The sequence below is a fragment of the Acinonyx jubatus genome, chromosome B3 (assembly GCF_027475565.1).
Source record: "Acinonyx jubatus isolate Ajub_Pintada_27869175 chromosome B3, VMU_Ajub_asm_v1.0, whole genome shotgun sequence".
NCBI lineage: Eukaryota > Metazoa > Chordata > Mammalia > Carnivora > Felidae > Acinonyx > Acinonyx jubatus.
In genome coordinates this window covers 73,538,015-73,562,806 of record NC_069386.1, presented here as the reverse complement: position 1 = coordinate 73,562,806, position 24,792 = coordinate 73,538,015, and the positions used below count along the sequence as shown (strand labels likewise).

General features: G+C 41.8%; 1 protein-coding gene across 4 annotated transcripts in view; it reads left to right on the top strand.

Annotated features, from left to right (window-relative positions):
* The window catches only part of STXBP6 (syntaxin binding protein 6), a 250,823-nt gene that overhangs the window by 181,782 nt on the left and 44,249 nt on the right, over positions 1 to 24,792 (top strand). For all 4 annotated transcript variants that reach the window (XM_027065508.2, XM_015085686.3, XM_027065507.2 and 1 more), the window contains 2 exons: positions 13,392 to 13,522; positions 14,457 to 14,622. In XM_027065508.2, the coding sequence (XP_026921309.1) occupies positions 13,392 to 13,522; positions 14,457 to 14,622 (297 nt within the window). The remainder of the gene's footprint in view (positions 1 to 13,391; positions 13,523 to 14,456; positions 14,623 to 24,792) is intronic.

The following is a 24,792-nucleotide window of genomic DNA, read 5'->3' as shown; positions in this document are numbered from 1 at the left end:
TTTCTGATGAGAATGAAGAAATTTCACGTGATGCATGTTTGAGTTAGGACTCTGGGTAGGGTACCCTACCAGGTGCCCTCAAGTACACAAAGACCTAATCTTTTATTCTCAGGTTAGTTAAAATCTGGGAGCTGAGATCACACCTACAGATAAATACAAATATCTTTGTTCCAACCTGTATGAAGTGTGATGTTCAATGAACAGTGGCCTACAGTACACTATGCATTAGGGTATGAAGATGACTGAGAGTTGGTGACTGACCTTGAGGTTGTTCTCTGGGCGGGAGGTCAACAGCTATGGAGAGTAGGACAGACTGTCTCCTTTTTCTGTGTCTCCACTACTGCCATCTGGTCTAAGCCACCATCACCTCTCCTGGCCTACTGGGGTAGAAGTTCCTAAGTGACTTCCCTGCCTACACACACTCCTGCAGGACCTATTTGCCGGATAGCAACAGTTGGCCAACATGTTTTTTAATGTAAATGAGAACCCATTAGGCCTCTGTTTAATGCTTCCCAAGCCTTTTACACCAGGACCTTCCTGAGCTAGCACTTGATCGCACCCGTGACCTCACTCATTCTTTCTTTTCCTCGATATTTTGCTGTCCTCCTCTTCTGTCTCTTCCTTGGGCATGTCAAGCACTGTTCCACCTTTGGGCTTTGCCACTAACTTTTGTGCCATTGGGTTTCATAGTTTGGAGATGTTTTCATTTTCATGGGGCAGTTTCTGGAGCGTGGTAAGGTCAGGGGGGAGTAATGGGTTAAGCAGTGAGCGGGTAGCAAAGCACACGTAATTTTCCTCTCACCACCACATTTTTCACGAGAATGGATAGGGCTTGAGGACAGGCTTTGTTAATAGAAGAGTCTCACGTGGAAAGAAAACATTAAGCATGTTCACAGGCAGAGTGGAAGAAGTCTGGAAATACGAAGATGGAAGGAAAGCTTTAACCAAGAGGAGGAGTAACTGGAGTGTTTCCAGAAGAGATGGGCAAGAAGAGAACCATGAACCCAACTGGAGAATTTTATAAATAGGGTATACTTTCAAAAAACGGGGTAGGTTTTTATAAAAGCCAGTGTCAGAACTGCAGTGAATAAATGCATTTTCTGTCATGGACTGAATATCCTACCCCTCACCCCCAGATTCATATGTTGAAATCTTAAACCCCATGGGATGGTATTAGGAGGTGGGGCCTTTGAGGGGTGATTAGATCATGAGTGTGGAGCCCTCATAAATAAGATTAATGCCCTTTATTTAAAAAAAAAAATCTCAGAAAGCTCCTTTGCCCCTTCTTCCATGTGAGGGCACAATGAGAAGACAACTATGAAGCAGGAAATAGGATCTCACCAGACACTGAATCTGCCGGCACCTTGATCTTGGACTTCCCAGCCTCCAGAACAGTGGGAAGTAAATTTCTGTTGTTTATAAGCCCCCCAGTCTGTGGTCCTTCGTTATTGTAGCCCAAACAGACTAAGACAGCTTCCAAGTTTGCACATTCTTTCTGTGTGGAGAATATACCGGGTGGTTATTCTGTTACCGGCAGTAACCTTGGAGTGAACTGGGTGGGGCAAGTGCTGAGAGATGCCTATCAGGGTTGGTGATTTCAAATGGGTACCGATTCTTAAACCCTGTCATCGTCATCATCATCAATAGTTTGCATTTGTTAAGGTATAACTTATATATTGTAAGTTATACACATCTTAAGTGTACAATTCAGTGGGTTTTTTTTTTTTTTACATGCATAGAAACCAGGTCACCATCATCCATATCAACATAGAACTTTCCCAGCATCCCAGGAGGCTCCCGCCTACCTCCGTCAAAGGTAATCTCTCTTTTGACCACAAATGCTGTAGATCAGCTTGTGAATTTTTTAACAGCTTTATTTCATTGAGGTATCACTGACATGCAGGAAACTTTACATATTTGAGTGGCACAGTTGGTAAGTTTTTACATATATATATGCATGAAATCACCACAACCAAAGTAATGAACCTACCATCCCCAAAAGTTCCTTCACAGCCCTTTGTAATCTCTCTCTGGCCCCCAACATTCCCATCCTCCGTGTCTGCGTGCACGCACTAATTTGCTTTCTGTCCTATGCATGAGTTTACATCTCCTAGAAATTTATGTAAGTGCCAACGTATAGTATGTACTCTTTTTTGGTCTGCCTTTCACTCAGCATAATAATTTTGAGATGGACCTTTGGGTTGTTACCAGTTTTTGCCTCTTACCAATAAAGCTGCTGTGAATATTTGTGCACAAGCGAATACATGGTAGGGGTCAGTCTTTGTAACGTTAGCCTTTCTGAGAGCTGTGTCAGGATACCTCATAATGGTTTCAGTCTCCCATTTCCCTGATGACTAATAGCATTGAGCATCTTTTCATGTGTGTTTTTTTCCCATCCACATCTTCTTTAATGAAGTATTCAAATCTTCTACACTTTTTTTTTAAAAAAACTAGGTGTTTTCTTGAGTTTTAAGAGTTTTAAAAATATAAAGTGATGAAACTAGAAGTCCTTTTTCAGATGGAGATTTGCAAATATTTCCTCCCAGTTTGTGCCTGTCTTTTCATGCTCTTGAAGAGCAGAAGTCTTAAATTTTGGTCCTACCTAATTTGTTCTTTCATGAGTTGTGCTTTTAGTGCCATAGCTAAGATGCCTTGCCTAACCCAAGGTCACAAAGATTTTCTTCTGTGTTTCCTTCTAAAAGTTTTATAGTTGTAAGCTTTTACATGTAGGTCTGTGCTCCATTTTGACGTACTTTTATATATGGTACAAAGTAGGAGCCGAAGTTCCATTTTTTAGCCTGTGGATGTCTGTTTGTTCCAGAAATATTTGTTGAAGTTACTTTTCTCTCTCCAGTGCCTTGCCTTTGTACTTTTTGTGAAAATCAATTACCCATTTATGCAGGTCTTTTTCTGAGCTCTCTGTCTTGAAACCAGTCCCACGATGTCTGGATTAGTTAATCCAGTAATGAGTCTTATGATCAGGTAGTGTACGTTCTCCACAACTTTGTTCTCTTTTTTCCACTCAGAGTGATTTTCACTCTTTTCGATCACTTTTCCAGTCTGGTTGGTAGAAATAGGCAGGAAACTCTTCCCAAAGCCTATTTGAGCTGGGGCACTCTTTCCTCTATTCACTTTGAATGGTTCCTTCTCTGGCCTCCAGTCGTTTCCTTACATACACGTTGGAAGACATACTCAGCTAACTACTCAAGGCCGAACCTCTGCAGATCTCCAGCGTCCTCTTTGCGTGTAATTCTCTATTCTTCATTACTCTGTCCTGAGAATTTTAGCCCTTTGGTCTCTCCAGACTCTCAGCACTGTCACTCAACTCACAGAATCTGCCAGTCTCTGCCTAGGCTCCTCCCCCTTGCACCACAACCTGGAAGAAACTCGCAAAGCAATAAACTAGGGTGATCGTGAGGCTCACCTCATTCATTTCCCGTCTCTCAAGGATCACTGTCTTTCATTGTGACACTTATTTTGTCTATTTGGACAGAGCGCCACTCGTTTCTACTGTGTAGACACAGGAGTAGAATTTCTGGGTCATAGAATATTGCATGTTTAGTGTTAGTAGGTACTGCCAAGAGTTTGCCAAAATACATTCAGTTCATTTTAACTGTAGATCATTTCCACTAATGCAAAATGACATTCGTTTTACCCAGAACATGTAGATTTTATTCCTCCATTTAACACAGTAAAGAGTGAAGGGGGCAAGTTCTTAGTGACATCATTCACTTTTTTTTAGATGTTCAGTGATGCACACCCTCATTTAAAATGTATTATTAAAAGTATCAGGTAAATGGTGGTGGTGAAGAGGAAGGAAAACAGAACAGGTAAGTCTGTCTTTGCTTGACTGACAGTTGTAATTATATTTGGCAGCCTGTGTTGGCTAAGTGATAACAGCTTTGATTTTTCCAAACACCTAGTGATATTATATGTTTAGTACCTGATCCATTAGAAAATTCTCAGTTACTCTGCCTCCTTCAAGGCAGACAGAAATTCTCATTTGTGGAAGAGTAGCCTTCTCACATTGAAGGTGATCCCTATCTGCATAACATCCTTCCATGGTTCTTTTAGAATGACTACTCATATTGAAGGACTGTGCCCAGCAGTGGGTGCACAGTGTCAGGGACCATGGCACCAGGCCCTTCCCTCATATAATGGTGAGTGAGCTGCTCAGGGGCAGGGATGTAAAGGCTGCAGAAATGACTCCCTCCTTCCTCACTGGAAGGAGGGTCTTTAGCAACCCCCCTTGCAAGAAAATAAGTATTGAATTTCTACCAGGTATGACATTTCCCTGCAGAGAGTTGCTACATGGCTTGTACTTTTCAGTATATAATGGAAAATGGCAGGGAAAGCGTAACATTAAAGGAATCTCTGTTTCAAGTTTTTATTCCCAGCCCATGAGCTTCTTGTGGAGTAATTAAATTCGTTCTTGAGTCAGGTGCTGCTCCTTTGATGCCTTTGTCTTCAGAGCCTCTGTTTGGAAATCTCTCCTAAGAATAGATCAAAAATGAGGTTTGCATCTGTTTCCAGAATGGAGGAAGTAAGAACAGAATAAGACTGTTGTTGCATTGCATGGTATAGGGCAAGGGGTTGGATTTTTTAATCTCTTCAGAACTACCACGGTTCTCACTGCTGTAAGCATCTGTGTTCTTGGCTTGGGCCTGTTTGTTTCATAGTTACACTACATAAGTCAGACGTACTATATACCCTTTCCACATAAGGCATGAAGTTGGAATAACTAATACCAGCCGGGTTGTATAATTCATTGCATGTTTACCCTTTACCCAAAATGCATGCAAATTGATTTCCTCCTCAAGTCTATAGAGAATAGTCTCAGGAAGCTAAAAAATCAGGCACAATGGGAAATCTTGGATTGCTGAATCTCCAGCCCAAAATTGTGTTTTCAGGGAGGCTGAAGCAAACAGAATTGCTTATAAGAGATGCTGCTAGAATAAGGATTGAAGGAAAAGAGATTTCCTAAGAAGTTCTCCCCCACAATTTATCTCCTTCCAGTGTCCTGATATTTCTGTTTCTTGGTTTTTACCGTTCTCTCCATTCTCCCTAGTCCTCAGGATTCTCCTCTTTTCTAGTACGAAAACAGTTCAAATCCCTTAAAACTGTGGTTTGATCTTGAAACAGAACATTTGAACCTGAAATACATTTGTGGTTTAGTCGTTTCTGGTGGGCTTAGGAACCGTTCCTCCTTTTGTTGAGGATCCATCCGTTTGTTCACTCTTTCATTTATGCATGCTTCCATAAATAAGCACTTTGTATGTCAATTTGTAATACAGAAGACATCATGGTGCCAGTGTGGAGGGGACAGTACTGGTCTTGCAGTAGGGAACTCAAGCCTTATGGGGATTAAGCTTTCTGATTCCAAGCTAAAGGTGTAACAACCTAGGACTACCTGCAGTGCACCTCCACCTGTCGTTGACCTGAAAAGTAGAATAGCCTTTCCAAATAAAAATCTACATGTTTTTACAAGTAAAAAAACCAAAATGATGAGCAGGGTAAAGAAGATTAAAATTAGAAGGGACTAGGTTTTAGAAATACTAATGAGGTCTCATACTGATATGTGACATTGAAGTTGCGTGTTCCAAAAGTAAGCCCATCTGCTTGTTGGTAGTTTGGAAATATTGAAACCAGGTAGTACTTCCCTGCAGAGTTGGTGTAGGGGGGTTACTTGCTCTATTAACGTGTAAGTTGTTAGCTACTCTCCATATGGTGCTGTAACCTTCCTAAGGGATGCTTGATGCAAGATGTTTCTTATTCTCCTCCTTCTACTGAAGGGTTTCTCCAAATTCCTGTGCAAGAAAAGTTTCCCATGTAAACAGTTCCTTTTTCAGTATCCCTTTGGAAAAATTTCCTAGGCTTTCAATCACCTCTTCCTTCTCCAGTTCGGAGGGGAGAATGTGATGTAAGGCACAGGCCTTGGAACTAGTGATACCAAATAAGGAATCTTTTGTGTGGAAAACTTTTTCTTTCTTTGTGATTATCGCTACTAGAGACTAAGGAAGTCTGCCTTTGAGAACAAACCTTAAAGCTCAGTGTACTGATTCTCCCTTCCCCTCCCCTCCCCTTTAGGGTTAGTGGAGCAGGACTGTTAAAAACCACCCATCCCTACGTGCTTTCCCAGGGCTTGGTGCTGAAGACTGAATGCCACTGTTTTTGTTGCAGTTGTCACTTGGATTAAAAGTGTCTCCTGAAAACATGCAGATTCACGAAGACCTTCTCAGGCCTGTTTGGATCCTATCAGGAATCTGGCCAGAGGGCCCCAAAGACCTGGGATAGGGAGGAGAGGGATAGGGCCCCAAAGACAAACTTGGCCATTTCATGAGTTGGTCTGGTCAGAGCCTGTTGATTCTGAACATTTACTACATCCCAAATGATAACACGCTTTGAGAAATACTTGGGAAGCCAACGATCAGCCCTGTGTGGAGCGCGCCATGCTCCATTTCCCCCTAACTGTAGCAGCGATGATGTTCCCCTGTTCTGAAAATATTTGAGGTAACAATCTTCATATTCTTGCTCCTAAGCTTTGTAAACACTCAGCAGTCTCACCAGATAAAGTTGCTGACGCAGCCTCAGACCTGATACTTATTTGCCCACAGATACTGCAAAATCCACCTCGAATCATCAGACATTAGAGTATTGGGAGAGCATTAAGGAAACTAGTTGCAAATAATCATTTCTCACCTCAGTCTGTTAGCCCATTTCTTTACCACATCAGCCTCCAGAAGGTGTGCTCAATCTTGCTTTTACTTCCTGAACCACATTTCACAGGATTTCTGTCTCTTTTTTTCCCCCCTTTCATGTCAGCCACCTCTGACAAAGAGCAGCCCTGCTAAGATTCTATGTGGATATCCCTTTTATTCCTTACTCGAAATTGTTTCTCATCAACGGTTTTGTTGAAATCAAAATGTCTGGCCATTAGACCACAGCAGAGCAGAGAGCTAAGGCATACCACAAAGCACTAACCTTCACTTAATGGTAAAGTCATGGTAGGAGGCAGCATGATGAAACTAAGGTATTTTAGGCACCTCGTTATGGTAAACTCTGCAGTTTAGCTACCTAGCCTCAATGTCAAACTATATTATAGATAGATGTATCTTCAGCGTCTTCTTTTTCATAGAAATGGCCACGTAAAATTATAAGGTGATTCAGTTTGAGTTTAATGTGTATAAGAAATGTTTGTGCACATGTTAGGAAAAACCACCTATGAACATGAAATGGTAGCGGATCTAGAGGTGACGAGTAATAATTTTGTTGATATGATGATTATTTGTTTCCTTTAAATTAATGTGTTTTATTGTTGGGTTTTTTTTTTAATGTTTATTTATTTTTGAGACAGAGAGAGACAGAGCATGAACGGGGGAGGGTCAGAGAGAGAGGGAGACACAGAATCCGAAACAGGCTCCAGGCTCTGAGCTGTCAGCACAGAGCCCAACATGGGGCTCGAACTCACGGACCGCAAGATCATGACCTGAGCCGAAGTCGGACGCTTAACCGACTGAGCCACCCGGCCACCCCATAAATTAATGTTTTAAGACCGATGCTAGATATTTTGTATCTTAAAAACAAAATTGATTTTCCTGTTTGGACTGACTGAGAAGTGGTGCGATATGAATAACGAGATTGTAAGAGAAAGATGTAACTCCTTAGAAAGTCTTTCAACCATTGGACCTTGAAATGAAGGATCAGCCTGTTAATCACTGACAGACCGTGCATCGTCTGCTGTTTTGCATAAAAAACAAGTAACTTGCAATTCTGTCTTTCCTTTCCTCCATCAGTCTTTGTCCCTACCTCCACCAATTCCTGACTTAACCATAAGACCAGATTCTATCTAAGAAAGTGCTTTGCTATTGGCAAATAAATAGAATTTTCTGATTGGGCAGAAGCAAGGCTGGGTGGTTTCTACTCTCTGACTGTAGCTAAGCGTCTTATTTTATATTTGTACCATCTTTCATGGAAGGGCCATTCTCTAAAAGACCTTTTTTCAGCCAGTTAGCTCATGAGAGAGAGAGATTTCACCACTTGAGTGGTGATGCTAATGATATTACAGGCATAATAGTTTCTATCACTGGTGTTTTTTAGTTTAGTTTTGTTTTTTTATAATGTTTATTTTTGAAAGAGTGAGACCAAGCACAAGCAGGGGAGGGGCAGAGAGAGAGGGAGACATAGAATCCAAAGCAGGCTTCAGGCTCCAAGCTGTCAGCACAAATGCAGGGCTTGAACCCATGAACTGTGAGATCATGACCTGAGCCAGAGTTGGACGCTTAACTGACTGAGCCACCCAAGCATCCCTATCACTGCTTCTTAACTACAGCTGAGATGTAAATGAAGTTTACATGAAGGCTAATGAAGAGATGTGCCCCCATGAGAACCACATTCTTTTTATCTGAGCTGATAGCAGAAGGACTTGAGTTTGGTTGGCCCCATGCTTCTATTTTCCTCTGTCACCAGTAGAAAGCAGTGGGTGACAGGAGTGGGAGGGAGTGAAAAAGCAGCATTAGGCCTGGATAACTCCAAAGCGTGGGGAACATCTATGTTTTGATTGTCTTTAACACCTGTCTACACTCGCTAATCACCATTTTACCTTAGAGTGGACCTCAAATGCCAGACCTTCCCCTGACAACTCTCTAAGTTGAAATTAATAGCATTTATGTTTTAATTGTATTTTTTACATTATTTTCTATTTAACGTAGGCAGAGCTATGTACCTATTTACGGCTTTCATGTATTTTGTTTCTCATTAACTTATTCAAGGAAAAAGCCGTTTATCTAAAGGGAGATGTTAAGGAAATAACAGTTCAGAATACTGTCAAAATCACAACAGTAGTATCCTTATTAGAACAAAAAATTCAGTTAGTCCTTAACTTAATGAGCATCCCACATGCAATAAAATGTGGCATTTGACATTGCAGCAAAAGGCTACAGTGCAAAGAGCAGTGGACCCTAAGCTTATTGTGCAAGTTGCAGTCTTCCCATTGATTAACAGTATTACTTTGGCAAGTCAGTGCTTTCCATGCCTCAGTTTCCTTGTCTATAAATACAATGGGTGATAATACAGTAACCCTGCCTCTGTCACAGAGCTGTTGTCAAGCACAAGAGAAAAAACCAGAGGCTGTATTTAAAAAAGAGTTTTAGAAATTTTAATTGCTGGGGAAAATGTCACTTGTGATTATGTCAATTCATAGGATCCTACCTCACAAACCACAAAGATCCATGTGGGGATGTATCCACCTCTTACATGTTTTAGGACCAGATGCACATCATAGCAGCCTGGTTTTTATGCTTTACAAATATGCCAGAGAGGCAAATTTTGAGTATTTTATCTAGGTTCAAAATGAACCTGTTTTGCAGTGAACAGAGTTCAGTGACAGAAATAACATGGCGAGGGAGCCTACACAGATCAATGATCACACAAGTTTTCTCTATGGAGTTGGCATGTAAGCTGAAATCCAAATGGCAAACAAGAGACAACCATTAAAAAAAAAAAAAAAAAAAGGACGGAGCATTTCTATGAAGGGAACAGCATTTGCAAAGCGTAGAAAGGGGTTGTAGTTCCCCAGGAGCAAAAGATGGCTGGAGCCTAGTGGACAGAAAGGAGAGTGGAAGGAAATAAGAACAGGGAGGTACTCAAGGGCCAGATCATCTAGGGCCTTGCAGGTCACAGTGAGGGCCTTGGGTTTTATTCAGAATGTTTTGGGACGCCACTGAGGAGATTTTAAAAGATGGCTCAGTCTTCCATATTTTAAATTTGAATGGCCAATCTGGCCAGAGGAACCAGTTTGGGAGAAATCATAGAAGTCCAGGCGAGGGCTAATGGTCTATTACCTGGAATACTGGCAGCTTCATGAAGCCTGCTTGACCTCCCCCAGCTCTGCCTTGGTCCTTAAAGCCCCCTCCCTCCCCAACACCTCAGGTGACTCTGGTTATGCATTAGCACTGTTTGCATCATTTTTAACAACCTTCCCACCGCCCAAGTTCTTGACTCAGAACCATATCTTATTCAATCTTTGAATTGCCCACAAAACTTATTTCTGTGCCTCCCATCTTGATACATGTTCCATAAATATTTGTGAAATGAGTTCATACACCACAGTGGCCTCAGCAGTCACAGTGCCTCAGAATCACCTGAGGAAATTCAAAATGTGGGTGCCAGGCCACACCTCCAGAGATTCTGATTCACGTGGTTTGGTGTTATTTGTTGTAAAAACTCCCAGATGATTCTGGTGCACATTGGAGTAGAGGGCCAGGGTGATTCTGGGTGGTCTTACCTGGGAGTGTCATGCTCACCCTACCCCTTTAATTTTTTTTCAACGTTTTATTTATTTTTGAGAGACAGAGACAGAGCACAAGTGGGGGAGGGGCAGAGAGAGAGAGGGAGACACAGAATCCAGAAACAGGCTCCAGGCTCCGAGCTGTCAGCACAGAGCCCGACACTGGGCTCAAACTCAGGAACCGTGAGATCATGACCTGAGCTGAAGTCAGATGCTTAACCGATTGAGCCACCCAGGCACCCCTCACCCTACCTCTTTAAATGCCTATATGTTTTCCTTTTCCCCATGAATGTTGAAGGCATGATAGAAGTGCCCTGGTTATCTGCCCTTTAAAGTTCTTCAAAATAATGAATGCAGAGTCTACTGTATTGGGGTAGTTGGCCATAGGGCACTCCGATATTACTGATCCAGGGTATGCTATCAATCAGTTTTCCTCTGGAAGGAGAAGATAGATGACTTTTTTTCACTAGACTTCCAGAATTTGACCAGCATACTTGTTTTACCAGCTGTGGACCCTGAAGACACCAAAGCAATGAAAGGGTTAAACATGGCTCCATCAAACACAGAACTCAGAAAGTCTGGCAGTGGTGTCTTTGTGCAGTTGTTTTGATTTCCGAAGGGGAAAGTCTTTATTTAACTCCACATAATGTGTATATAATAATATAATTTTAAGGCACCTGCTTCAAAATAGAAACTGGGATGTTGGAGATAATAACAATAAACAAAAATTAAACTAAACCGGGCTCAGTGCCCAGGAAAACTACCAAGATTCCAAGAACTGGGCAAAGAATAAGCTAATAGGGAGAACAAGGCAGCAGTGGTTGGAGTTGTAACTGCCTCCATGAAAAATGATCGCTCTGTAGCGGGATCTCTGTTAGCATTTCTGTGGGGCATTTGTCATGTGGGTGGGGTTCCTGCCCTTCTCATTTCAGTGACAGACTTCCAATGGAACTTGCTTTTTCTAAAATGTCAATCCTCAACATGCCAGTAATTACAGGGACCCTGCATTGTGTTTGAGTTTTTATAATGCTATAAACCACTTGGAAATAAATGGACCAGAAGTAAAAATAGGAGTTCATAACAACTTTAAAGTTAGAAGGGAAACCCTCATGTTTCCCAGGATGCCTAAATGTCGTGTGATTTACATAAACAAAGGAGGAAATCCTCTTTGTGTGTTTAGGGGTGTGTGTCTAATACAGGAACCCGTGTTTTCCTGTTATTGAAACGTATTCTTTAATCTTTTAAGCACATTTTAGGACCTGCATGTATTCCAGGTGTCTTGTTTCCTCTAACATGAAAACTGAAGAGCAGGGCATGGCTATCAGAGAGACCTATTAGATCCCATAGGAGGCACACAAAATAAACGGATAGACAGAGCCCTGGGCAGACTGATACTATTGCCTGAATTTAGTTCGGGGAATGATTATTCCTAAGAGGACTTAACAGACTTATTCGTGGAGCTGTAAGCCAGGCAGACTGTGTGTGAACAGAAGACTAAAATTTCCTCTGATCACGGGTGTTAAGGGGATGATGACTTTTTAACCATGAAAGTAAACGTAATTGGTATGAAATGTTCAGAAGCTTTTAGCCAAATATAACTGAAATAATGGGTAATAAACCTAAGCATTATTTGAAATTGTTTTTTAAGTGTTTGCTAAATCCTGGTTTGGAGCAAAGGGGAAAGATTGTACCGAGGTCATAAAAACAGGTCTTTAGTCCTGGAACCATGCAGTTCTTGCCAAACGTAAAGGCAAGATGCCCACATCTCATTCCGCTCTTGGTCCCTGGGTTCCTGCTTTAATGCCCGCAGATACTGCAACTGCCCTGAACTCTAGTGTGCGTGAAGGAGGGTCCTTCTTACCCAGAACCGTGACCACAGTAGATGCCTGCTGTCCTTCATCCCTCAAGGATTCTTTTTGCCATCCAATGACCATCCGCAGGGTTATATGGAAATACAGGATCTGCAGGGCTGTTTGAAACAAACAAAGAATGTGCCACTGCTGCACAGTCATCCTAGGATTGCATTCATGACAAGTAGTACTTTCCACTTCTCCTAGTTCCCTTACTAGCATCGTTTCTGTTAAATTTTACAACTCGTACAGCCTGGCCTCGGGAGGAGCTTTTACGTTAAGCCCTTTTATAACACTCAATTACGTCTCCACCCTTGAGGCTCTAAGTCACGAAATAAGCAGATGTGGAAATATCCAGAGTGACTCTCCCCTAGCGGCCGGTGCTTGACCTCCGTCTGAGAGGTGACGCTGTCCATTCTCGGCATGGAAGGGGCAAAGGAAGAATTGACTAAGGCTGGAAGGAGGAACTGTCTCGGTCCTGCAGGTGTGGAAGCCTCAGGAATGTGGGGCAGGCGGGTATGTGAATGCCAAACGCAGGCATAAAGAGATGCAAGCTAGATTCAAACTGGACAATATTTTAAAGCCAAATAATGTTTTAAATATTTCCTCTCTTACCATGGAAGCCCAGTATATTTACATTCAAATACCACGCTAGGTATATACATTGCAGTTCACTAGGGGAGCCAGTAACATCCACTTCCTTTAAAATCCAGCCTTTCCTAGTGACCTCTCCCTGACACCTGTCAACCCTGTATGCTTCTTTCCGTGCAGTTGGTCACCATGTTCTTGTAGCCTCCATTAAAAGTGCCCGGTGTTACCTGATTGAGGCGTGTTCAGTTTGAATGAATGAAGACAGAAATGAAGCAGCCCTTAAAATTATAATTATTCTGCAGTCGCTTGAGAGTAGAGACTAGAACTTCTGTTTCTTTTGAGTTCACCCCTCATCAGAGGCATATGTATTCAGGGGCTCTTGGGTAGCTGTCAGTTGCATGTCTGACTTTTGATCTCAGCTCAGGTCATGAACCCAGGGTCGTGGGATCAGGCCCCACATCGGGCTCCACGCTGCGCAAGGAGCCTGCTTGAGATTCTCTCTCTCCCTCTGCCCCTCTCCCCCCTCACTTTCTCTCTCTCTCTCTTAGAAAATAAAAGGCACATGTATTCATATTCTGTGTGTTTTTGTGTGTGTACACATGTAAATCTAAGATGAAAACCAACCAACCTGCACACCCACTAATCTGAGTGGTTTCTCTCGGCAGTGACAAACAAGAAACCCACACAGGCGTCCATCACGAAGGTCAAACAGTTTGAAGGCTCCACGTCATTCGTGCGGAGGTCACAGTGGATGCTTGAGCAGCTTCGCCAGGTTAATGGCATCGATCCTAATCGGGTGAGTGAATGTCTGGTGTTGAGCGAAGGTGTTCTCTTCACACGATGACTCCCTCACTGACCTTGGCAGTGATGGTGGTTGTCTGAGTCCTCTTTAGCGAAGCTATTTCTCTGTTTCAGTTACGTGGCTAAGACTTTCTTATTTCTATGCCCTTCTTATGGGGAACTCTAAGTCTTTTCATCATGTGTGATGCAGAAACGTAAGGGGATGCACGCTGAAGAAGTGCTGGCTCCTGTAGTAGGTTTATCAGCCAAGTGCAAAGAGCAGAGTTCAGATAGCATGTCCATGGTTACCAATATGAAAAACCTATGTTCGTCAAGGCTTCATGTATCTCGTTATATCACCAGTGATGAGATTTATTAGCCGAGCAAGCAAATAAATAGGTGGCACCTTACAAATTATGTATTAGGATTCTATTGGATTTAATATGAGAAACATTTTAAGGTAGAGCTGTTTATTTAAGTACCTTTCCTTTTGTTCACACATACTCACTGTATAAAACCTCAGTAATGAGGAGAAATAAAATGTAAATTGTCACTATATGCTAAAATAATAAGGGGGAATCTTTTCCTTACCAAAGGTTAGGGGCAAGATTCATGGGTTTCACTGCCAAGAACGTGACCTTTTCCAGGTCATCGGGAAGGCAGTATCTAGTCTAAATTGTGCCAGGTCAATGTGTAGTAAGCTGTTGGGGCTTCTGTGAGCGTAGCTTCCTAGGGACATCTATAAATACTCCAAGATTTGGGGTTTGCTTGATAAACAGAGAAAGGTGAACTTTCTTTCCATGCACCTGGGTGCTAATAAAGATGAGCCTTGTGATTAAGACCAAAGTTTTGAAAGGTGTTTCAGCTTTTGTGAGCCTTTTGTCAGGGGTAAGCTGGAAGCCACAGTTTTTCTAGATTGAGATCGGCACTTATTTCACTGTCTTTTCCAGGATTCTGCAGAATTTGATCTGTTGTTTGAAAACGCATTTGACCAATGGGTGGCCAGCACAGCTTCAGAAAAATGCACCTTCTTCCAGATCCTCCACCATACCTGCCAGAGGTACCTCACGGACAGGAAGCCCGAGTTTATTAACTGCCAGTCCAAACTCATGGGAGGTGAGTGGACATTCGTACGGCCACCCCGTTTCCTCAGACTCGCTTTCACATGAAAAGGTAGGTGTCGGCAACATAATTAAAGGCAAAAAAAGAATCCGGATACTCAGAGCTGGACAGCATGAAAACCAGTCTAGGGAGTTCATTGTATGCTAAATCTAGACACAGTAGAATGTTTTCATTCTTAACCAAATCTGGTCTTTTGGGAAGAATTAGCCACTTAGCTAAGATTAGTTATGCTATAAGAACAAACCTGTCCCCTCATTAGGAAAACCTTTCAGTTTGGGTTTCTTGACTACCATTTCTATAAATTCATTGCAGAGCGTCGTTTTCTAGGCTGCTTTTTCCTATTATGTCTCAAGATATTCTCCAAATATTAACATGTAGATTCTGACACATATAATCTCTTTCTTTCAAATAGCAGCTAGTCTCACGTTTATTCCTCGAATATCACACAAAGGGGAGTTAGGCTGAACACTGTAAGCCAGCCTTAAGGGGTGAGTACCAGTGTTGGCAACTTAATGAGAAACATTTAGAGGGTGCTTAACACATTTCTTTTAGGTGGCATTGCTTTTTAGGGAATTGAAACTGTGCTAAAAATATTCTCAAAAAGCCTTGCCAGTCACTCTGTGAGCTGAGGAAGAAAGTTTATATCATTGCTCTCTTCACTGACCTGTTCTCCAGGTTTTGAAGAAAAAAGTTTTTTGTGCCCCAACTTTATCTTAATCAAATGTCAAATGAAGGTCACATCATAGACACTACGTCTCCTCCTCGGGCTGTACATATCTTTCATAGGAACACGGCGCAGAACCCATTAGTCTGCCCACACACCTAATGTGTGCATACTGCCATTCTGCCCTTGATCTGCTAGATGTCATGGGGGAAGATCTCAAACAGTGAGTTGCTTACGTCATAAGAACCTAGAAAGGTCTTCCTTAGGCGTTGATGCAGTACTCTATTATAGCTTCTCCATTTAGTCCTAGAAAAATATCAGAGGTGATGAGTAGTGCCTATTTTTTTCAAAGCGGCCCCATCCTGTGTACAGAAGTAAAAACTGAGATATGGATGTTGAAAGACAACATGTGATGCTGACCTCTTACTGTTTAGAAAATAGAATGAGATACTGCTCTCATGTTTGGGCCACCAGTACTCTTCACGTGAATCCCACCTGCAAAGCCCAGCTTTAACAGATGTGGCAGGTGAGAGCGCCCTGGGTTCATGGCTACAGATGACTGAGTTTTTCAGTGACTGGAGAATTGACCGGGAAATCCCAGCTTTCCCTCATTCTTCACTGGGTAGGATTTTCTCTGCTATCCTAGAATCAGATTGGTTTCTTGATGTCAAGTTCCTACTAGGAAGAATTTTCCCATCGGTGTCCGTATGGTCAGTAGATGCCTGGATAGCACTTACGCAGAGTCTCCTCTGAAAATGATGTGACATTATGGGTTTGACATTTCTGTTGCCCTTGGAGATAGACTCCCCTCATGCATTCCACTTCTGCTCGTTCTGTCCTGAGAGCAGAGTGGCCAGAAGCAGAAGCGGTGCCATGGGAACTACCACATTTCCTCAGAAGGGAAATGTGAGGCGGAAGCAGGAGGGCCACAGCTGCACTCCCTCCACTGTCCTTGCAAGAGAAACGAGTCTCGTCCTTCCTGCTAAGGTTGAGGGGAGCGTTGGTAGCTCTTCTCTGCCTCTTCTCACTAGGTTGCCTCTCTGAGGCTCTCCTTTCTTCTCTCAATACAGTTCCTCTCATGCAGGCATGCATTCATTCATTCATCCATTCCTGGTTCATCATCCAATTATACAACAAGTAAGCATTAAGTACCTGCTATGTGCTGTACTATGTGCTGGTCACTGTGCTCTGTCCTAGATATAGAAAATCGTTTGGTTCCTTAATGGACCCCAGTTTCACCACCCATATTCCAGACTGGCAGATCCCTAACAGCCTTTCTGTAAGCCCTTCGTTACCTTCTTGAATGTCCTCAGACCTTCCGACACAGTCCCACTCAGCCGCTTCTGTCAGTCATTGGCTCAGCCCTTCAGAGGTCTTCCAGTGCCCTGTGGATCCCAAAGTCTGTAGAGTTGAGACAGGAATCCACATATCCAATGTTAAATTGTTGTGTGTTGGATAAAGCCGCAGATTGATTTCCTGTAGTAAGAAGAAGACTAAGTGAATGAGACCAAGTGCCAGAACTGGCTCTGCCTTTTGAGACCGTCGACCTCACTTTTCACTGGTGTCTTGTCTTCCTTAGACCTCACTTTTCGCTGGTGTGACTTGTGGAGGTTGGATTAGATATCTACAGTCCACTTCAGTTTTAATATTTAGAGAATCGATAATGCTTAAGTTACAGCTTTATCGTGTAGATTAATCACTTCTTAATTACAAGGCAAATAAAAGACTTGGCACAGTTAAATATTGACAGGTCTTAGATTCCTAAGGAAGGCAAAAAAGTTTGAGTTAAGCACATGTAATTTGTTGGCAGCACATAGATCCTTCACGCGTGCACCTCGTCTTCTTGTTGCTTGTCCTTGGTAACAGCCGTACCAACATACGCTAGTTAATTAGCATACCAGTTAGTCTTCCTTTCTGCCACTTACCACAGTTCAGACTTAAAAAGTGCATAGTTTTTGGGTCACAACATTCTGACCCCTTTAACTTTGGGGATACCTACCCTATCTTCAGCAGATGAAATCGGTTTCAATTCCACAGTATCCTTTGGTCTGTCCTCACTGTATGGGTCACACATCCTAGAACCGGTTGTTATCAGAACTGTGAAATGTCACAGATTTTGTGATTTTAAAGAACTAATATCAGCGTTGGTATGCTGCCCTACACCAGATTGTTTACATATGTTATTTAGCCTTTTACAGTAGCTTTTGGAAATCAAATTTATTATCTCTACTTTACAGAGAAGGAAATAGGATCAGAGAGATCATCAAATAGCTTGCCAGGGGTCACATAGCTAGTAAGTGGCAGAGGTGAGATTCAAACACAGGCCTCTCCACTCTAAATTTATCTTCCCCAGGGCCACTGAGTGCCATACCCCAGGGGACACAGTGACATTGTCTTTTCTATGAATGGTGCCCCTGAAGTTATGTAGGAATTTGGAGAAAATAATTAGCCAGCACATCCCTAAGTTTTAACAAAGGGAGATAAGAGGAGAGGGCCAGAGATTATAGATACTTTTAACTCTTTTCCTTGTCTTATCGTTGGTATGCAATTAAGATAGGAAGTCTTAAGCTTTTTTTCCCCCCCCTCTTGGTCCTAAGAATGATGGAGTTATCAGGGATCTTTAAAACCACCTTGCTCTTTGGTTGTTTTTGATTTCGGTTTTGTTCATCTGATATTATTCATGTTTCAACATAATAAAGAGATGAACTATTTTGGTGGCTGGGAAAGATGATGGAGCTCTGGCCACTCCCTGGACCTCTCAGGTACTCTGCATCTGGCCTAACCCTGGCATTGAGAAAGCTGAGGACCAGTGATTTTGAATCACGTTACTGAGGTCCCAGTACTGGAAGCAAGTCCGCCTGACTCCCACTGAACCGCACATTCTTTAATACCAGTTCAGACAGGATCATCATTTTAAATATCTACAATTCCATGCAGTTCTTCTCTGTAGTTACTGATGGTATATACCCCACATGACCATGTTTTTCTCTTTCCCTCGGGGAAAATCAGTTACACAGAGACGGATTCTTTGACATGGTTGAAACTCTCTCCTGCAAACGTGATATTCCATCTCCAGAGGACGGACTGGGAAGCTTTGATCTTCTGATGCTGGTTACAGAACCCAGGAGACACATGTACAGTCTGTAGGGCTGAGTGAAGGCCCTCATAAACGGAAAGAGGGCAGGATGCTCTAAGCAGGTGTGAAGAGGGGAAGCATTGGTTTCTACTCTTGCCTCTGTCAGCATCTTGGCAGCCATCTTCTCTTCCCTGGATAGTAGGAAGACCTGGAAGCTGGAACCAAGTCCTCCAGGCTTGGTCATTCCTAACTTCCACTCTACCTCTCATTTAATTCATTAAAGTTTGGTCACCTTTCAAAGATACAAAGCCATTCATTTAGTTGCTGGATCCCTAAGCTACCAAGAAACCTAGATTTAACCAGACCGAAGGCAGAGGCATGAAGCCAGTCTTTCTACTAAAATATGACATGGCATCATGAATGAAAGGGGCCCTGAAAGTGAACCTCGGGTTCATTTCTGAGATGCTAGATTTTTGTGTGTCTCTCTTTGTTTATCATAGGCAGAGATGATACACTGTTATGTGTGTGGTAACACATTTGCACTTCAAAGATGCCTCCAAGGTGTTAATCATATGTGTAGAACTTTGGATTCCAGAGGAGAGACTTCCTTTCAGCTAATTCATTTCGAAGAAACGTGGTCTGCTCCCAAATAGTAGTATCAGTGTAGACAGTGGGAATGTCATATTAAGTCAAGGTCCCATGGGGAACTTTGTTGTATCACTTTCTTTTTTTTCCTTCGTAAATCCCACATGGCTCTCCATTGCTCTTTTATTTACTCCGACCTTTCGTAGCGATTACTATCACCCTATTATTCTTATGCCTAATGCTGTGGACTATGGAAATCTGTAGTGGTATTGAACAACTTCTGTGTTAGAACCACAACGTAGATTCTTTGCAAACCTGTTTTCTTCAATAAGTGTTATAAATTACTTTCTGGAAAAAAATGATTTATTCTTCAAGGCAAGCTTCTGTATAGACTGAAGCACGTCCTAGCATCTTCTTGAACTCAACCCAAACAGCCTTGGCTAACCCACACAATTATCTCTTGTTCTTTCACCTGTTTTGTATGGCTTCTTCTTCAGTGGACCCTCCTATGCCGTTTGCAGCCAAGTTTCGCATGTGTCCTCGTTGATTTCACAAGCATTCACTCAGCACCACCTATCTGTCAGGCACTGAGCTAGCTGGAGAGACCCAACAACAACGTAGATACCTTGCTGACTTTGCTTACTGTTCTGGGGAGACAACAGGTGTAAATAGATAATAAACAGTTCAATAACACCAAGGTGATTGCTGAGCTGCATTGTAAAGGATGGATAGCAGTTGCCAGCCAGACAGGGGCAGGGTGAAATGAGCTCTCTCTTACTGCAACAGTTAATCTAGAGAGTTTCATTCCAATGTTGGCTATGTTCAGATTTTGGAACGTGGCAGATTGTTTTTCCACAAAGCAGCCTATTTTGAAATGCTGTATATTTTCATCATCACCAAAGTAAATTTCTTAAGTGTTGCCTTCCTATGCACAGCCCTTCAAATGATGGTATCAAGCCCGGACTTCTGAGCTCTATTAGAATTCCAGGGACACAGATGTCTCTGATGTCTCCTTCATAGCAGGCTTGCCCTCATTTCCCTTGCTGATTGGTATGCGAAAGGAAACACCTAATGGCTTTACGCTGGATTCCCCTGGGATGGAAAAGACTCTCAGGGTTTGAAGTGTGACTTTGCATTGTACTTTTCTTCCAAATAATGCAGGGTCATCCCTGGGTGAAGGTTGTGAATATTTCACCTTGCAAGTGCTCTAGGCATGGGCATATGTAAGGTGGAATAACAAGTAACTTCTTAAAAGAGCACATGTGTACCTCCTAATGGGGTTTTAATGGGAAAAACAGTGATCAATATGGTCATTCTTTCTTTTTTAATTTGTTTTAAGATCATTTATTTTGAGAGAGAGAGAGACAGTATGAGCGGGCAGACAGAGAATCCCAAGCAGGTTCTGCATTGTCAGCACAGAGCCCAACACAGGGCTCAAACTCACGAAACCATAAGATCATGACCTGAGCTGAAACCGAGAGTCGGACGCTTAACCAACTGAGCCACCCAGGTGCCCCAGTATGGTCATTCTTAATCCCAATATATTAATATACTTCAAGGGAATCTGTAACATTTTCCATAATACTTATATTTCTTCTCTCTGATGGGATGTTTTCTGCCACTGAATAATGGCTCTGTGGGATGTGAACCTCGCGCTCCTACACATGCTCCAGCCAGCGCCACATTACAATGAATTGTTTCTTTCTCAAGACTAGATTAATGTGTAATTTTGCCCCACTGCTTCAGCCTTAATATGCTAGGGGATTCACACACATACACGCATACGTTAGGGATTATCATTCATGTACCAAGTTAAATTGTGTTAAAACCACCATATTGCTGCTGCTTAATGCCACCACCCGGATGCGGAACAGAGGAGACAGCCAGGCTGTTCAGTGACACACTGTGGTGACAGCGATAAAGTGTTCCTTATAGTTCTTTAAATCAACAGGAATCCCTGTCAGAGTTCCTTCAGTGGCTTTCTTTGTCACTGTTGAAGAAATACAAAATAACAAACTTCACTTCTCTGCCCTGGCCCAAACAAGGAAAATGATTTATAAGGAGCATGCCCCGGATCCACAGCTCTTAAGGAATGGAGTTAGTGCCTCCATCAAGGCCTGTCCCTCATTCCCCATCCATTCAATGCAGGCCATGACTTTCAAGTCACTTAATAAGCACATCTTCTTTTCCTTATATTGATTCAGCTAAGTAGAAGACGAGATCGTGCCGATTTAACAAGGTATTTATGACCGAATTTAAAATTCTGTTTGAAAGATCTCTGTAAATGACTGTTAATTATATCAATCCTGTACACACACAGATTTATCAACCAGTCTTCCATTACTCCATCCTCCTCATTTTCCTAGACAGCATGGCATTTCATCAGAGACTCAGCTTATAGACACTTTTTTGGAGAGAGTAAGAAATTAAGACTAGAAACAAAAAAAAATGCATCAATAAAAATAACAGTACAAATAGTTTTTTTTTTTAAATGTTTAACATTTTTTTATTGCTGAGACACAGAGAGAGACAGAGCACGAGCAGGGGAGGGGCAGAAAGAGAGAAGGAGATATAGAATCTGAAGCAGGCTGCAGGCTCTGAGCTGTCAGCACAAAACCTGATGCGGGGCTCAAACCCACGAACCACAAGATCATGACATGAGCCAAAGTCAGATGCTCAACCGACTGAGCCACCCAGGAACCACAACAGTACCAATATTTAAATTATACAGTTGGGAAAGCCCAGCTAGGGTTTTCTATTTGTTTTGGTTATTGAGATCCTACCACTGTAACTATTGTATCAAACAAGTTAGATGTACATGATGCTACATGAATCACAGACGTAACCATCCAACATTGGCCAAGCACCATTAGGAGCAGGACATTCTAGCAGAAGCCCTGAGAGGTTTCTGGATCTGGATCTTTTATGTATTTATTGTTTCAATTTAGGACAACATTGCCAGTTATTATGTTGGGTGATTTATGAGCTTTCTCATATTTTCTGAGTGGGTCATTCAACCTCATCTTGTTCCCAGGAGGTAAATCAAAAGCAGATGTTTTTATTTTAAGTGAGAACATTGAAGTAACCAAGGACTCCTTCCTTAGGTTCTATGCAATTCTGTGCATGATGTTACAAATGACTAGTAACTAAAGAAAAACTAAAGAAAAACTGGGTCACAGATGTGATTTTCTTGTTTTTCATCACTCTTTGCCTGTAAGCAACACTCAGGCACACAGTGAATCAGCTGGTGGGCTGTGGTCAGTCTTCCTGAGCCAAGAGTGACTTCATGTATTACATGCTTTTGAATCATGCGTCTCCATCAAAATCTTGAACCAAACCAAGGGTGCGATCCAAGGTATCATTTACTAGCTTGACAAGGATCATGAACATATTTTGTCTATCCCATGGTTAAATAACCTGCAGTGGATTAGAGCCATTCTTACTTTCAGAATCAACCAGAGGTCACATCTACACAACTTGATATAGTAATAGAGCGACATAGAGCAGACTCCATTCATTTATCCCTGTCTTTGGTGGCATCACGCATTAACTTTGCAACTTCCTGTAAGCCACTTAACTTACACTCAACCTCTCTATGCTCTTCTGTATCGTGAAGAGTAACAGAGACCTTGAAGGAATGGTGTGAGGATTAAAATGAACTTTAAAATGGTCAACCAAACGGGGTTTTTGCAAAGTACCAGGACATGTCTGAATAGTCTATGAAAAAAAAAAAAAAAAACCTTGGAAATTGTGATTTGTGTATTCATAATATTACATGATTTCTTTTGTGATATTTATCAAAAGCCCTTTCTTATGAAAGAAGCAAGGACATTTTCTTGTGCTTTCCTAATCCACGTTGGCCCAAAGAATAGCAAAAAAAAAAAATAGCAATTTCTTTGTTCCAAGTGGGAATGAGCTGAGCTATGTTATGGACATTTCAAATGCCTGGAGTGCTAAGTTGTTTGCCATGGTTTATCAAATGCTGAATGTGTTGCATTTTATGTCTGACATTTATAGAGTGCATATGTGACTGCTGACTTACCAAAACAACGATGTTTAAAATAGCGAGTAATGCTGTGCCAGAGATCAGGGCAAATAATTCAGATCCTCCTGTAGGAAAGAAAAAACGTGAAACATGTTTTCTGAACTTTATAAGAGAATAGAAATATTCCTTTTCCACCAGTATATTGTTAGCCTAAAATAGTTCTTTGAGTCCAATTCTCTTTCTCCAGCCAAAAAGGGGGGATACATGAATCAGATGTAAAATTATTTAATAGCGTTAGACAAGAAGTGGTATTTCTGAAACAGACCTAAAAAGTGTGCTACATGATGCCCATACTTTCAGATTTAAAGACAAGTGCCAGTCACTTTTCTATGTAAGGACAGTTTTTGAGTCTTCATATCCAGTATCACCATAATTTCATACAAGAAAGTTTACTGTAACATGAAAAGATTAAAAGAACACACTCTCCAGAAATAAAGAGCTACTCCTTAAACTAGAACCGTTTACCTTTAGGAAAACCTTAGCACATTGTTCTTACTTACCTTGCTTCCCATAGACCAATAAAAACTCCCCTCAGCTGGCATTCAAAAGTTGTTGCCTTGCTGTAAAGTAGACATGTCAGGTACTAAGACTAACGTGGAATTTTAGTGAAGAGAAGCTGAAATTCAGTAACTGGCCTGACTCTAAGAATGATCATTTCATGATTGCTAAATTCATCCCTCCTTCTGGGGATACCCCTCAGAGCACACACCTTGTGGACAGCAGATCAGAATGTCATCTTCAAGGCTCAAGGCCATCGTCCTATTTCATTCCTGGAATAAAGGTGAGGAGCTTCTGCATAGTACCTGGGAAAAACTCTACAGGAAATTGACATTTCTCAAACCTGCAGTGAAGAGGTAAATGGAATGGCTTTTTCCCCCCAGCCCACATTATATCCTAAGTTTCTAAAAAGTTCTGCCTTGTTTCTGATCACTAAAGTAAATCTAAATCACTAGATTTAGCAAAGGCAGTTACCGGAAATTTAGACACTGGTGTAAATCTGCAGTTAGAGATTTCAGACCACCCGCTCCTCACCGTTTTGCTTGCAATGTGCCTACCCAAGATTAGATTCAGTAGATGTTCTGCAAGAAGCAAGAGCACTAGGGTTGCCTGATTTAGGAAACAAAAATAGAAGATGCTCATTCAATATGAATTTCAGATAAACAGTGGGTACTTTTTTTGGATCAGTATGTCCCAAATATTGCATGCATGTCCTATATTTTATCTGGCAACCTTCACGGGTATGGACCACCCCCCATCCCCTCAGTTTCTGGCCACCATAACAAATATGGAAAACAGAATAAGTCAGAATAAGTTTATTGCAGTGGAGACACATAAACTTTAAGATGGCCAGTTATTAGGACTTGAAGACAATTTGAAATGGAGATCTCCCTCAAAGGGATTATGTTAGGTTAGCCATTCAGTTATACAAACAGAAAAATATGAGCAGACTGCTAAAGAAGGACTATTAGAAGAACTTAGAGGAAGTCTGACTTATTGTGGCTCTTCTCCAGAGAATAATACTATAAAAATGCAAATTATAATTACTGGTAAGTATAGAAATTCCACTAAAGCACTTCTATAACCGAACATGAGATTCCTGGATAATTTTGCCTAGGGAAGAAAGGCCAGTCATCAATCTGGCTTTGGCTTGTCTTTGGCTTGATTTTAAAGAGTTGGTTTGCTGTCAAGAATAAAGGAGCCTGCCATAGACTCTTGGAAGCACCCAGCAGAACAAAGTCTCCCACTGATGGAGAAGAGCAAAGAGCTCTATTGTCTCAAGAGTCAGACATAGAA